The 15,199-nt window shown below is 36.0% G+C and overlaps 1 protein-coding gene across 3 annotated transcripts in view; it reads right to left on the bottom strand.

The window, feature by feature from the left end:
- Positions 1-15,199, bottom strand: part of LOC150096051 (PCNA-interacting partner-like) — a 274,947-nt gene that overhangs the window by 153,496 nt on the left and 106,252 nt on the right. For all 3 annotated transcript variants that reach the window (XM_090408806.1, XM_090408805.1, XM_090408804.1), the window contains exon 7: positions 229-383. In XM_090408806.1, coding sequence (XP_090264932.1) covers positions 229-383 — 155 coding nt within the window. The remainder of the gene's footprint in view (positions 1-228; positions 384-15,199) is intronic.

Here is a 15,199-nt window from a genome sequence, read left to right as displayed (position 1 = left end):
TGAGAGTAGAATGTAATTTTATATTTAAAAATCATTTGATACCTGTTATTCTCAAAATATATAAACTTCATAATGTTTTACTATTAAAAGTAATATTTTTCAAAAATATAAGCAACTATATATAAATCAAAACCATTAGTTTTTTAAGATTCAGTCCCTTTAAAAATTTTAAATTACTAACTCCTGGATTAATAAATGCCATCCAAATAAAGATTTAAGCTAACTCACTCTGATGCAGGATCTTCCTCCATAATGGTATGCATGTGATTTAACATATCCACAAATGCTGTCAATTCCTTCAAATGACTACGTAAAGCACAGTCTTTAGGTGGAGCATAACTTTGTCCTCCCAGGCGGAGGCGAACTACATAGGATATTGCAGCCTGGAAAAGAAGCAGGGAAAAATGAGCGAATCTAGTTGCATTCTTTATTTTTAGTATCATTTATTCTATTTGTAAATAATGAAGATTTTTTTTTAAAAAAGTGATAACTCGAAACAAAAGGTAAATTATACCTCTTTGCTATCTGCTTTGTTTTGCACTGTGAAAGGAAATGTAAAACACAACTGGCAATATGTTATTTTATAGAAAAAATGGTGAATGCCTTTCATAGAGGAATGGCAAACTACAGATATGGCTAAGTTTACTCCTTAGCTCCAAATGAGACATACAATTTACTACCTGAAAATATAGCAGGAGTTTTATATCAGTAAAAGCAAACCTAATTTCAAAATTTGCTAAAAATATTAGGTGAAATGAATAACACAACCTTCAAGAAAATTAATTTGAATAATAATCATGTGATTAGCATTAGGGTGAATGAAATACATTACAAGAATATGTTGTGAATGTAGGGACTTTAAGGATTAAGGTTCGATATGATAAATATGTCATCAGTTGAATGAACCTCCTGCAACGAGTCTGCTGATTCCGGGGAGGGTTACCTGTCATAATACAGGTAACTCTCGTATAACGCGGTACTTATACAACACGGTTTTGATATAATGCAGTCTACAAACTGTAGTAACCCTTGTTCGACGTGGTTTTGATATAACGCAGTCTGCAAATTGTAGTAATCCTTTATCTTTTCATATATTTTTCACTGTGTGACTTAAAAATCTAATTTTATCTTCATTAAATTTGCGTCTACCCGTATTGCGCATGTAGTTATAAGTAGCGAATTTATATTAGGGGAAATACCCTTCAGCACGAATGTATGTCAATTGTTTAGAGTAAATGAAGACAATTGAAATTGTGTTCATTTTCTGCCAGGAAAGTGCATAAAAATCATAAGTGTATTAATCTCAAGCTGAGCACTTTATTTTCTGATGAGTTACATACAATATGTAATGCTTTTTTATGTAAAAAATTTACTTTTATAGTAATGGCCACTTAGAGGACTTTTGCAATATGGTTGAAAACTAAATTAGTAAATTAATTGATGGGAAAATAGATTTAAATGAGGAGGAACTGGTACAATTAATAGATGATGTCGAAATGAGGAAAGTTCTGCCGAAGATTCTGATTGAGATGAATCCGTTAAAGAATTCAGTTTAAATAAATTAGCAGAAGTTATTTTACGGATAATGATCCCTCAATGGAGCGCTCCGGAAAATTCACAAGATAATTGGATATTTGTTTAGCTTCATATCATGAACTTAATAAAAAAAATTGCAGCATAGTAGCAAAGTTTTATTACTGACTTCTTGATAATTAAACCAGCCGAAGTACGCAATGAGAATTATATAAATGATGAGTCTTTGACTTCATGAAGTCTTGTGTAGTAATAATAATAATGATGTCCAAGAGATTTCAAGTGATGACGACATCTGGCCACTCGTAAATAAAGAACATCTACGAAATGTTAGTTTTGAAGACAGTGATGACGATTAAAGTATGCACTTTATTTTATTTTGCCTAAAACATTTGTGCATTATGTGCAATACAATTTTTAATTTTATAAGTTTGTACTATGTATTTGTTTTATAGTTTATGTTTTCTTAACTTACATGAATTACCTGATTAAATAAAAATATATTTTTGTTGGGAATGTCATTGTTTATATATATACAGGGTGTTCGGGATAAATTTGACATATTTATAATTAATTATATTTTTCCGTAAGTTACATGTATTAACACACACTTCTCTTCATTTAAAAGTTTGGACCCTTCTTCATTCATATACAAGATGTCAGAAAGGATGGATAGCTGGAACCCACCTGAATCATGGAAGAGAATAACTTGTATCATGATGATTCGTGCCCACCATCAAAATAAGGATATTACGACTGCTGCCCAATGCTCCCTGAATACAGTAAAAACAATCAGGCATGAACTAGAGACTTGCAATGGTGACTACGAGGATGTAGCAAGAAGAAAGATCCCTAGCAGACGATCTGATTGCGTTCGTACAGCAGAATTCCTCGCAAATCTGCAGGAACAGGTGTTGAAGAACCCTGGCATTGGAATTCGGGCTTTGTTCGTGGAGTTGCTAACTGTAGTCAAGCCCTGGATAACAAGGGTAGCCAATGGTAGGCCGTATGTATGGCAGCAGGATTCGGCCCCTTGCCACACCTCTGGGAAAAGTCAAAAATGGTTGTCTGAAAATTTCTACGACTTCACCAGTCCAAATGTTTGGCCTCCAAACTCCCCAGACCTTAACCCCATGGATTATTTTGTATGGGGCGCAGTTGAAAAAGACACCAATCGCACTTCCAGTAATACAAAAGCCCAGTTAATGGATAAAATTAAAACAGTTTTTGCGTCCCTTCCCAGGGAGACTGTAGCATCAGCTTGTTCGAGGTTCCGAAGCAGAATTGAAGCTGTGATCGATGCTAATGGTGGTTATTTTGAGTAAATCTTGTTGATAGTATTGTAATTAACTCTGCCTGTAATGTTTTTTTGTCAATTCATTAAATTTAATAGATACAAAGAAGATTTTCTTTTTCCTTACGAAACTGTCAAATTTATCCCGAACACCCTGTATATATATATATATATATATTTAAAAAAAAAAAAAGATTTTGGAATCTAACCCTACTTTTTCTATGTGATCTGAGTCTTGTATAACAAGATTTATATAATGCGGCATTTCTATGGAACCTAACATCTGCGTTATATGAGGGTTACCTGTAATAATAAGTTTGTGGGGGGGGGGGGGGGAATAAGAAGGGACCTAATGATCTTACTGAATGGCCATAAACTACAGTCGTTCGAAAACATTTCATGAGAAAGACTGTTCCAAAGAATAGAAATAGGAATGAATGTGGAAGAAGAAGAGAAGCAGATCCATGAATTTGCAGGTGGATTGTAAATGGATGTTGAGTAACTGCCACTCCTGCTATTATAGGCTTGTAGGAAAGTGGTGGAACACCAATACAGTTTAATGCTTGTGGAAGGATTTGTAGAAAAGGAATAGGACAGGAACAGACGGTTTGTAAGAAAAACATTCATCGGAATGGAAGGTGGGAAAGAGAGAGCGCTAGACAGATTAGTTAATTAAATTATCCTCCTCTAGAAGATATTGTTAAATCTTGAATAGAAGGAATTTTAATAATATAATACCTATTCTAGTAGCAAGGCTTATACATGTCATACATAACTGGTAATTAGTTTACGGAATTAACAACGCATATAAAGTATATTAATTAAAGGTAACTTTAATAAATAACTTCTCTATTTCGTATAAGCCTTGCTACTAGAATTTTGATCATCCATGGAGATTCCATCGCACGAAAGGCCCGTCAATACGGCAAAATGAGGTTGAAGATATCCAGACAACTAAATCGTCTGACATTCCTAAAACGCTGCCGGGATAACAAGGTAATCCCTAATTGTGTCAAATTGATGCACTGTTTTACTTCACAGAAAGCTCTGCGCATTTATAATCGCACTAGCTTTGCCCTGTTAAGAGAACAAATTACCGCAAAGCGTGTTCTCCTTGCTGACGTAAACAAAACCGTACGGGCGCTAGAGGAAGAGCTTTCGAATACACTCGGCCATGATCTTTGGACGATACTTTATGACGTCTCATGCGCATCGACAAGAAAAGAGTTCGAAAAAATACGAAGTCGGCACTTGAAAAAATATGAAAACCTGACAAAGAATTCTACTTCTGTACCACAGCCGCCACTCAACACAGTAGTCAACCTCTCGTCTGTAGTTTTAAAGCCTGAGGCACTCACCGCACTTGCACATGGTCACAATTTTGCCCTAGCTCCTAAAAGAATACCTGCCGAAGAAATCATGATCCAAATAGAACGGGGGATTCGCAACCTGCCTAACCATATCGCCAACAACGTCAGACTGGATGTAGTCGGTGTTCTCACTAAAGCCAAACCTCCAAAAACCAACTTATCCAAAGACAAATATGCAGCCCTACAAGAAATGAAGAATAACAAAAAAATAGTAATCACCAAAGCGGATAAGGGAAACGCCACTGTGGTGCTAAATCAAAAGGACTACAAAGATAAGCTTAATGCTTTAGTACTAGACCGTACTACTTACCTCCCTATTGAATATAATCCTACCAGCTCTCAGATTAGAACTCTCCACAGACTCCGTAAGAAAGTCACTTCTTGGCCTGTGGAAGTCACTAACAAACTAAAACCTTATAACTCTAGACCCCGCCGATTATATGGACTCCCAAAAATACATAAACAAAATGTGCCATTACGTCCCATAGTGGATGGCATTGATTCCCCCACATATAAATTAGCCAAACATTTAGCCAAAACGCTCACACACTACACTGGCAACACACCATCACACATAAAAAACTCAGCCCACTTTAAAGCCAGTGTAGAAAACCTCTCACTCCAACACACTGACATAATGGTCAGTTTTGATGTCTCCTCCATATTCACTAATGTCCCACTCAAAGAAACCCTAGAGCTCATTCAAGCCAAGTTTCCTCCTGATATCTCAGCCCTATTTCAGTTCACAATGAACTCAGGCTATTTCGTTTGGCAAGGAAAGTTCTACAAACAGATAGAGGGGACAGCCATGGGTTCACCACTTTCCTCACCCTTGGCCAATTTCTTTATGGAGACCTTTGAAGAGAAAGCCTTAAACTCCGCCCCACAAAAACCCACTATTTGGCTTCGTTACGTGGATGATGTGTTCGCTATTTGGCCACATGGCTCAGACTCACTCCACTCCTTCCTAACACACTTAAACAACCAACACCCCAGAGTCCAGTTCACCTTAGAAAAAGAGGAAAACAACACCCTCCCCTTCCTAGACACTTTAATCACCCGCCAGCTTGATGGATCTTTGGTTTTCTCTGTTTACAGAAAACCCACCCATACTGGCAGATACATTCACCAGCAATCCCCTCCCCCTCACAACAATATGGAGTTATAAAAACACTATATAACAGGGCAAAATTAATCTGCTCAGATGACAAGGCCCTAACTACTGAACTAAACCACATCCACAACACTTTCTTAGCCAATGGCTATAACCCCAAAAAAATCCAAAAAATACTCAAACGAGTAAACCACAACCCCCCTCCCCCCTCCACAATAAAGATTACACCAAATCTATCACCATCCCCTACATCCAGTTTTGTGACGGTGAACGAAAATTAATTGGAAATGCACTTTATGTAATAATGAAGGACTTTAAGAACTATACCATTAGATGAGATCAATTACTCTGTGCTAGAGATCATAGCTAAGTTATAGAGTGTAATACTAGAATCTGATGTTAATTGATAATTCCTGAACCTGAGTTTTATGTGATGATAATCTAAGAATAAGCTAAAGTTTTAAGGAATAAGTTTCTAGGCACGTAGTCCCTGAAAAGTTCAAGATTAGTTAAGGGACAGGAGTGTATATATTATATCGAGTTGCTTAATAGACCGTATATGCTAGACTCGGTTGAATTTATTGAATGACAATTGTATATCTCTTTTTCTTAGTAATGAATAAATTCTTTTCTTTTATTTTCTTATCCCTTTAAATTCTTTTCTTGTCAAACATATAACTTGCCTGATCACTAAATTCAATGCATTGCTCATAAACAGAACCTATGCGTATGTATTTTGATATAGTCACGACTGCAAAGTGAGAAACATATATGATTATAGCATAGGAATAAGATAGAGAATTAAGGATTGTGTGCCATACTGAGCGTGTTAATCTTGGAAAAAGAAAATTCTCTTATCCTGTAAATTTTGGTAGTGTAGCTTAAACAAATAAATTTCCAAAATTTTTAATCAGATTGAGCACTAGTAATCTAACAAAGAAACTGGCTTTAGCCCAAGGCACTGTCTTTGTTATCAGAGTTTCGCACACTGAGCAATATATTAGTAGTGGCCATAAGTTTGAAGTACTACCAAGGATTAAGATTAGACAAGGGGCAAAACATAACATATAAGTAAATAACAAAATTAGCAGATTTTTCAAAGACAAAGCCAAAAAAGAATTAATTATCAGTTTAATTGATAACATAAAAAAAAAAATAACCAATGATATATTTTCTTTACAATAAAAAAAAAGGACTTTTAGGGAGGTGCACCACCCAAAAACCAGAACATTAGCCTAAGGCGGAGTTCATTTGAGATTTGTTTTGTACAGAATTAGCAGGTGGAGAGTTTAGAAGTAACATTTTTTGGAGATTGAAGAGAGCTGCAGATGTATCGACTATCACAGGAGGCAGATCATATATCCTAAAAAACACAGACACAGAGAGCTAAGGCTATCTGTTCTAAAGATGTGACTCTTGTCAGTGAACTCTCCTACCTTTACCACACATTTAGCCAATGGCTATAATTTCCATAAAACAGATAAAATACTAAATGTCCTTATCCAACATATACAAGACTGAAATCTCTATAGCATATATTCAATGAACACAGTGGCGTATTTAGGTATTTGCCGCCCCTCATATTTAATGAACATGTTGATTTACATATCGTAAATTTGTAATATAAATAACTATATATATATATATTATGACTCATCCAAAATGTCCTAAAATATTCTACGTCTTGCCGCTTGCTCAGTGAAGGTATTTATCACATCCTCGTAGTCCAGTGCCCTTGTAATATTGCTCTCAATTTGTAGAACTGCCAAATTGCTGAGCCTTTCTTCTATTAGTTCTTCTATGGTAGTCCTTCAACCTTTTGAGGGCGGAAAACGATCGTTCAGCTGAGCAATTTGTTGCCATCTTACACAGAAAAATCATAACAGCAGAGTTCAGATTGGGATATAAACACTGTAGGGCTTTCTGTCAAATTTTCTGTAAAAGTTGTAGAAATGTATTTATTTCTAGGCCATTTGATTTTAGGTGTGCTATGAAGTGCAGACATTCATTTACAAATTCAGGTTCAATATCAGTCGAAAAGTGTTCTTGAAGTTTTTTGCCCCTTTTATGATGCCCTTTTCACATATCACATGCATTGTTGTGAGAAACTGGAACTCCTTCGAGAGTTTTTCATACGACACTTTTCTTCGATTTATTTTGAATGAGAGCCTGTACAAAATTGTGTCATAAGTATCAGTTTTGAAACTGACTGATGGATTGTCACCAGGTTTTTTGACGTGCGCTGTCGTCAAAAAACCTGGTGGGCTTTTTCTTCCTCTTTTTCTCTTCCTCGTACAAGTCAACTCCACTGAACTTCTTGTCCTGTTCATCATAGGATTCATAGAGTAACTCTAGTTCTTTGAAATATTTTTCGAGGGACCTGTGCAGTCCACACACCGTTCCTATATCAATGTTTACACTTTGTAATTTCTTGCTTGTGGCATTCATTTTTGCGACAATATCACCCCATAGGCAGGTCATGATCCCAACCTCCAGTGACTGAAGTTGCCGTAGAATCCCACTTGCTTCACATCACGTAACTTTCTTCTGGGTGGTGTCATTTTCGATTTTGGACAAAGTGGAAATTATTTCCTTCCATCCCTCACGAAGACTCCAACAGGCATCATTACGAGCTGACCAACGAGTAGGCAAAGGACGTTTGATTACTTTTGCAAGTCTCCAGGTGCTTTCTTAGAACACTCCACCGATGTGTTGACGATGTGAAAAATACGTGCATTTTCTGAAGGACATCAAAATTTGTGGAAGAGTATCGACAGGATTCGGCAGTGCAAGTACCAATTAGAGACAGAGAATGTCCAGCACACGGTGTGAATTCTGTCAATGGATTTATTTCAAGAATTCTTGCTTGCAGTACTTGCCTGACATATTACTAGCATTATCATATGCTTGCCCTCTGCAATTTGCTACATCAATTCCAAGCTCGTTTAGTGAAGTCAAAACCGCCTCTTGTAACTCTTCAGATTTGAGACTTACGTTAGGAATGAAATGCAAGAAACGCTCCACAGGCGTTCCATGTTCTTTCACATATCGTACAATGAAGGACAGCTGATCAACATGAGACAAGTCTAGTGTTGAGTCAACACTTATGGAATAGTACTCAGCTATTTTATTACTTTCTCTCCCATTATTTTAATAAATTCCTCATACGTGGCAAAGGAAAGATAGGAAATGAAACCTTTTCCTTTTTTCCCGCTTTTGGCAATGCGCTCAGCAAGAAAGGGATCAAATTCACTAATTAACTCTAGACACATCATTACATTTCCATTATGCACAGACCGAAAATGTCATCCTTTTCCCTCAAAGCAAGTCCTCTACTGGACTATGTTTTTACAACTGCAACTATTCATTTTAACGCCGCCTTCCAGTACTTAATTTCTTCTTCCAGTTGCTGAGTTATTTGTAAGTCAATTCTCCCTGCAAGATTTGCTCTTTGTTTCAGAGCTATCAGACAGTTCATATGACTAGTTGCTTTCTCGTGATGACTCACTCATGCTTCTGCATTTTTCCAGTCATTAAATCCACTGACAAAGTGACTATCGTCAGCTCCCCCTCCACCAAAATGGCAACTAGATGCACAGAAGATCTTTCTGGTACTAGGAGAGTAAACAAGAAAATCTGTTATTATTATTTTGCCATTAATCATATTTCTCTCAATGAGTTTCTTAGAAACATGTCTTACTTTGTCAGGATAAGCTCTGTGATTTTGAAAGATCACTGTCTAAATTTTGTGGAAACCCATTAACTGCGATATACTCGCGTGTTACGTCATTTAGAATCCACTCAGCTAGGTCATTACTCACTATCACCTGTACTACCAAATTGTTGGGATTTGTTGTAGGCAGATCATTTGAAACAGATTCAATTTCCGTCTCCTCAACCACTTCTTGTTCTTCTTCTAAATCACAATTACTATTAGCAGATACCGACGCAAAAAACTGTCCAGTTTTCTTGTCTTTGATACTACTTCATTAATTTTCGCTTCCTTTTCTTTTCTCCTCTTCTTATATTCACTACCACTAAGTCTCTTTCTACCGTCACTCGTGTTTTAAAATTTAAATAGTAATTTAAAACACGCAGGAAGTATCGGAATGATTTACACAATTTATAACTTTTTAAAAGCAAAACAATAAAACAGTATTACCTCCGCTCTGATGGCAACATATGACAAGCACACTGAAAACTCTAAAAATAATTTCAGATTTAGCACGTCTTAACTGCCACAAATATATCAGAATACCGAACTAAAGAGTTGAAGGAAATGCAACAATTAACAATCTTAATTTGAATTCGAAACAATAAAGAAGGAAAAGTTGTTACAATTAGTAAGAATAATACCGACACAAAATTAATTAGCATCAATCCAGGGACAGCTCGTGCATAGGCACTACGGAACTGCAGCGCTCCTGATTTTTCTCAATATATAAATATATTTATTAATTTATTTATATTTGCTTGTGATATTTAATTTTATCATCAACAATCCTATACAATTCTCTTATTATCGTGATTTTATTTTTAAGTAATTTTGAATTATACTAAACTGTATAATTTTATCGATAATAAACAATATTTTTTTTTTAAATTTTTACCGTAATTTTGATATTTTATCCAAACACGTATACACTGTACTTACAGCGTGTATATATATTTCGAAAGTTGCAGCACCCCTACGATTTCAAGCCACGAGCCGCCAATGCATCAATCTCACCCGACCACGATCCCAATTGTCTTTGTGTTCAGCTACCGAGTATATGCGGCATATAAGTTACATGTTATAATTACAAAAATGAGAAAACCTGGAAATTTCCGCTACCCCTCAAAATTTGCTGCTCTAGGCCTGGGCCTATACCTGAATACGCACTGAGTGAACATCGGAAAAGATAGCTAGTGTTTAATAAACATAAGCTCCACTATATCATGCTGGCAATCCTAATCATTTCACCTAAAAATAAACTCCATTTATCACATTCAGAAGTATATATGAAGTGCCCTGCTCCTGTGAACTGGCTTACAATGACAGACAGGAGGACACCTCTGTTGACACGTCCTTGGAGAATATAAGAAATACATCTACAAATACCATTATGGCAAATCTGGGCTGGAAACAATGTGTTAGATACCCTTTCACACAAGATTAGTAGAAGAAAACTAAAATGCTATACCAGGGATTTTGATCAACATGAAAATAGGGGTCAATATGATTATTTTACAAGGGTTTATTGAAATGACAAACATCTTGGAGGCCAAATCTGTATTCCAAAGTAAAGGGTGCACCACTCATTGGAATAATGAAGATACACAAAATAAATGTCCTAAATTATGTACTATGGCAGAACTGTTTTGTTACCTTTCCCCCAGTTCTTATTGTATGAAGTTGAATTCAGTCATATTAATAATTCACTAAGAAAAACAATACATGGGTTCAACATATCAGAATGTGGAGACCTAAGGATAAAATGAAGTAATGTTAGCCTGGTAATATGGCACAACTTATTGCAAACTATCAGACACAACTATCCCATTAAAACAGACATACAACCTGTGATTTTTATGAGACTTAAGAGCTACCTCTAAACCAAAGGATAATTATTATTAAACAAAAATAATTATCAACTGATTGTTACTGTAATCATTTTATATTTTAATAAAATATAAAATGATTAAAATAAATCATTTTTGTCTAATCGGTCCATTAATAAAATGTATTTTTGAAGGGGGGTTTAAGGAGGGAGAACTTCTTTTACGAAAGGATTGGCGAGTAAAAAATGTTGAGAAGCTTTGTGATACACAGAAGTCATAAGTCAGAGAGAACTTCTTTGAGGATCAGTAGCAGCAAACTTCCCCAAGGACTTGGGGAAATGACTTTGGAGACAGTCATTTTAAGATGAACTTCAATGTAAAACTTGTAAATTTATTTTTTGTTCAATAGTAGAGGATATGAAATTAACACTTTAATTCTTTTCATATATCTGTTAAATTTTAAACTGTTCCCTTTAATAACTGATTGTTAGTGATTTTGTGTGGTGAGAAACCATTTGTGTTCTGAAGATGCTGGGTATAAAAATTTACCAAAACATTATCAGTCAAAGAAATATCTTATTTTGTTCCCTTGGTGTGGTGAATGATGGTGCAAAAAAAGTAAATCAATAAACAAGCTCAGATGCATAACTGCTAACAAGCTTATCCACACATCCAAGAATCAGTATATTCTGAATAATACAATATCAAGGTAGCTCATATTTTGGAAGTTTGGAAACACTCAATCACATTCGACCTTTAAAGTTTAAAAGCACAAATGCTACTTGGTATAAAATAACAATGAACATTTATTATTCTTCATTTATTTGAAAAAATAATAATAATCTAAACTTATCTTACACACAGGGGTGCTTAAGGGTCAAAGCTGTATAACTGAGAGGAGACCTCCACATAGCCTTTAAAGGAATGTGGAGAACCGACCAGGGCTTCTGACCTAATGTCCAATCCTCACCTTCTTGTGGTGCACCCTGTTGGGTATCTACTTGGATACTGAACAAACGAGGATGGGCTGGCAATTTGGGATTTAGCCGACCAAATTGTATTCTTATTGGTTAAACCAAAATAAAAAATGATGGTACAACACGACAAAATTTCATGCCGGCTGGGGCGTCGCACGGTTAAACAAGGCCCCCGTTGTTTTCGCCAGGGAACCAGGGTGAACAGCGAAAAGTCAGCTACTGGAACAAATCTGAAAACAAACCCCAACTCAACATCACCAGAGCTAAAGATTGGTACTATCAACGTAAGAAGCCTGAATGGCAAAGAAAAGGAGCTAGCTGAGGAATTAGATAAGTACCAGATCGACATAATAGGGATGACTGAAACAAAAAAGACCAAAACTGGTGAGATCTTTCTGAGCAATAAATACAAAATGTTATATTCAGGCAATGACAATCAAGGAAAAGAAGGAGTAGCCATAGTATTCAACACAAAATACGAGGCTAATCTTCTTGAATGGCAGTCAGTCTCAAGTAGACTAATGCGGGCAAATATGAGAATGGGGAACTGGACAATGAGACTTATTTATGCCTATGGTCCCACAGAAGGTTCTACTAAGGTAGAAGTGGAGATTTTTAAGGCTTTAGAAAAAGCAACTGACATAATGAAAAAGGAAAAGTTGGTCCTTGTTGGAGATCTAAATAGCAGAGTAGGAAATGATTGTGGGACATACAAAAATATTTTGGAAAAATTTGGAGAAAAGAGCAAAGCTAATAATAATGGCAAATATCTTTTGGATTTCTGCTCAGGACATGGACTGGTTATTACTAACACCATGTTCCAATATAAAAATGTGCACAATTTCACATGGAGAGAAGAGGCTAGGAATAAGAAAAGTCTCACTGACTATGTTATTGTTGATAGTGATGTTTTCTCCACGGTGCAGGACACCAGGGTGTACAGAGGATTTGAAATTGGAAATGATCACTATTTAGTCTTGAGCAGGATAAAATTGAATTTCATATTGAAAAGAAGAACATATAAGAAAGTTTTAAAGTGAATAAAGGTTGAGCAGCTCTCAGAAGTGAACTGTAGACTAAAATACACAAAGATTATTGAAGAAAAAATGAAAGGGTTTGAGAACAGGAATCAAACCTTGGAGATTCAGTGGCAAACTCTGAAGAAAACATTGATTGATTCAGCCAGAGAGGCATGTGGTGAAGTTGTCTGCAAGGATAAAAAAAATCAGAACTCCCTGGTGGACACAGGAAGTTAAAGAGGCAGTGAAGGAAAAGAAGAAAGCATATCAAAAGTTTCTGTCAAATAAGTCAGCTTGTGCTCTTAGAGAATATAGAGACAAATGCAAGAATGCTAAACACTGTGTAAAACTAGCTAAACAAAAGTCATGGGAGGACTTTGGCAAGAATATAGAAAATAAATATCAAGAATGTGGCAAAATATTCTGGAGGTTGTTGAAGAAGCTTAGGAATGGAGGAAAGAGTGCTGTAAAAGGAGTTAGAGATGATAAAGGTGACATGAAAACGGGAGAAAAAGATATCCTTGAAGTATGGAGTAATTACTTTGAAAAACTGCTAAATGAAACAAGCAGTGATGACAGCACAGTGATAAAAAACACTGACCAGGCATGCAGGTAGGAATACATATCCATACTTGAAGTAGAAAAGCCATCAAAGGCTTGAAATGTGGAAAGGCAGCAGGAGTAGATGATATTTGACCAGAAATGCTGAAGTATGGTGGTATAAGAGTCTTACAGTGGCTGTATTGCATAGTTCAGAAAGCCTGGACAGAGGGACGAATTCCCGATGATTGGGGTAGAGCTCTCATAGTACCCATATATAAAAAGGGAAATAAAACTGAATGTGAGAATTACAGAGGTATTTCCCTACTGAGTGTTCCTGGCAAAATCTATGCAAGTATACTTGAGAAATGGTTGAGAAGAATTGTGGAAGAAAAGCTTGGTGAAGAACAAGCTGGATTCAGGCCAAACAGAGGCTGTCAGGATCAGATCTTCACTTTACGACAAATAGTCGAGAAAGCAAGGGAATATAACAAAGATCTGTATTTAAGTTTTATCGATTTGGAAAAGGCATATGATAAGGTGCCAAGAGAGAAGCTATTCAATACGCTGCAGTTATATGGTGTCAATGGGGCATTATATCAAGCAATACTTAGTCTTTATTTGAGTTGTAAGTCAGCAGTTAGAATTGAAGGAAGTACAGGAAGATGGTTTAATGTTAAATCTGGTGTGAGACAAGGATGTACATTATCCCCTCTGTTATTCATTATCTATATGGATCACATTATGAAGGAAAGTGGTATTAAACATGATATCAAAATTGGAGATGTTAATGTCAGCTCTTTGCTTTATGCAGATGATGTTATACTTCTAAATAAATCCGCTACAAGTCTGCAAGATTCTCTAACTAAATTGAATAGCTGTTGTAATAGATATGGTATGAAGGTCAGCAATAAAAAGACAAAGGGAATGAAAATAGGCAGAATCATTGAAAATGTCAACTGTGTTGTGAATGGAGAACCTGTGGAACAAGTAAAACATTTCAGCTACTTAGGCACGATTTTTACTGAAGATGGTAAATTAAATATAGAAATAGACAACAGAATCAGCAAAGCTGGTATGGTGGGAAGTCAATTGAATAAATTCATATGGAATAAGAGAGAAATTAGTCGGAACACTAAATTAGCTGTATACAAGACAGTGTTCAAACCAGTTTTAACTTATGGATCTGAGAGCTGGGTCAGAAGTAAAACACTTTACCAAATACTAGAGACCGCTAATATGAGAGTCCTGAGAAAGATTATAGGCGTGAACAGATGGCATCAATGGCAATATCATATTAAAAACGAAGATATTAGGAAAGAACTTGACACTGTCTGCATCCAGGAATGCATTAGCAGAGCTAATCTCAGGTGGTATGGTCACCTAAACAGAATGGGCGAGGAAAGATTAGCAAAACAAGTGTTCTCTGCCAGGTTGGCAGCAAAACGACCCAGAGGAAGACCAAGATATAGGTGGATTGATACGGTACAAAGTGCCTTAGACGATAGATATGTAAGATCTGATAATGTTGGAGTCTTGACAAGTAACAGACTGATTTGGAGGAAAATTGTAGATAGGAAGTTAGTAATGATATAATTTTTTCATGTAGTACTATCATATCCTGTACACCCCTTGTGGGTACATGGCAGGAATTTGATGATGACGATGATAATGACTTATCTTACAAGAGGAAAAAACAAAACATCCCTGTTTGTGGCTCAAATAGCAATTCTCATTTGTACTTTTTACTGCAATAACATGTTTGTCTAGAAATCCCAAGAATTGGGTTTGAAAGCTACTTGTAGAAGAGG

This window comes from Typopeltis vanoorti, chromosome 19 (assembly GCF_054136105.1).
Source record: "Typopeltis vanoorti isolate ZY-2024b chromosome 19, IOZ_Tvanoo_1.0, whole genome shotgun sequence".
NCBI lineage: Eukaryota > Metazoa > Arthropoda > Arachnida > Uropygi > Thelyphonidae > Typopeltis > Typopeltis vanoorti.
Note: the sequence above shows the minus strand (reverse complement) of the source record. Positions and strands in the feature narration are given on the sequence as shown.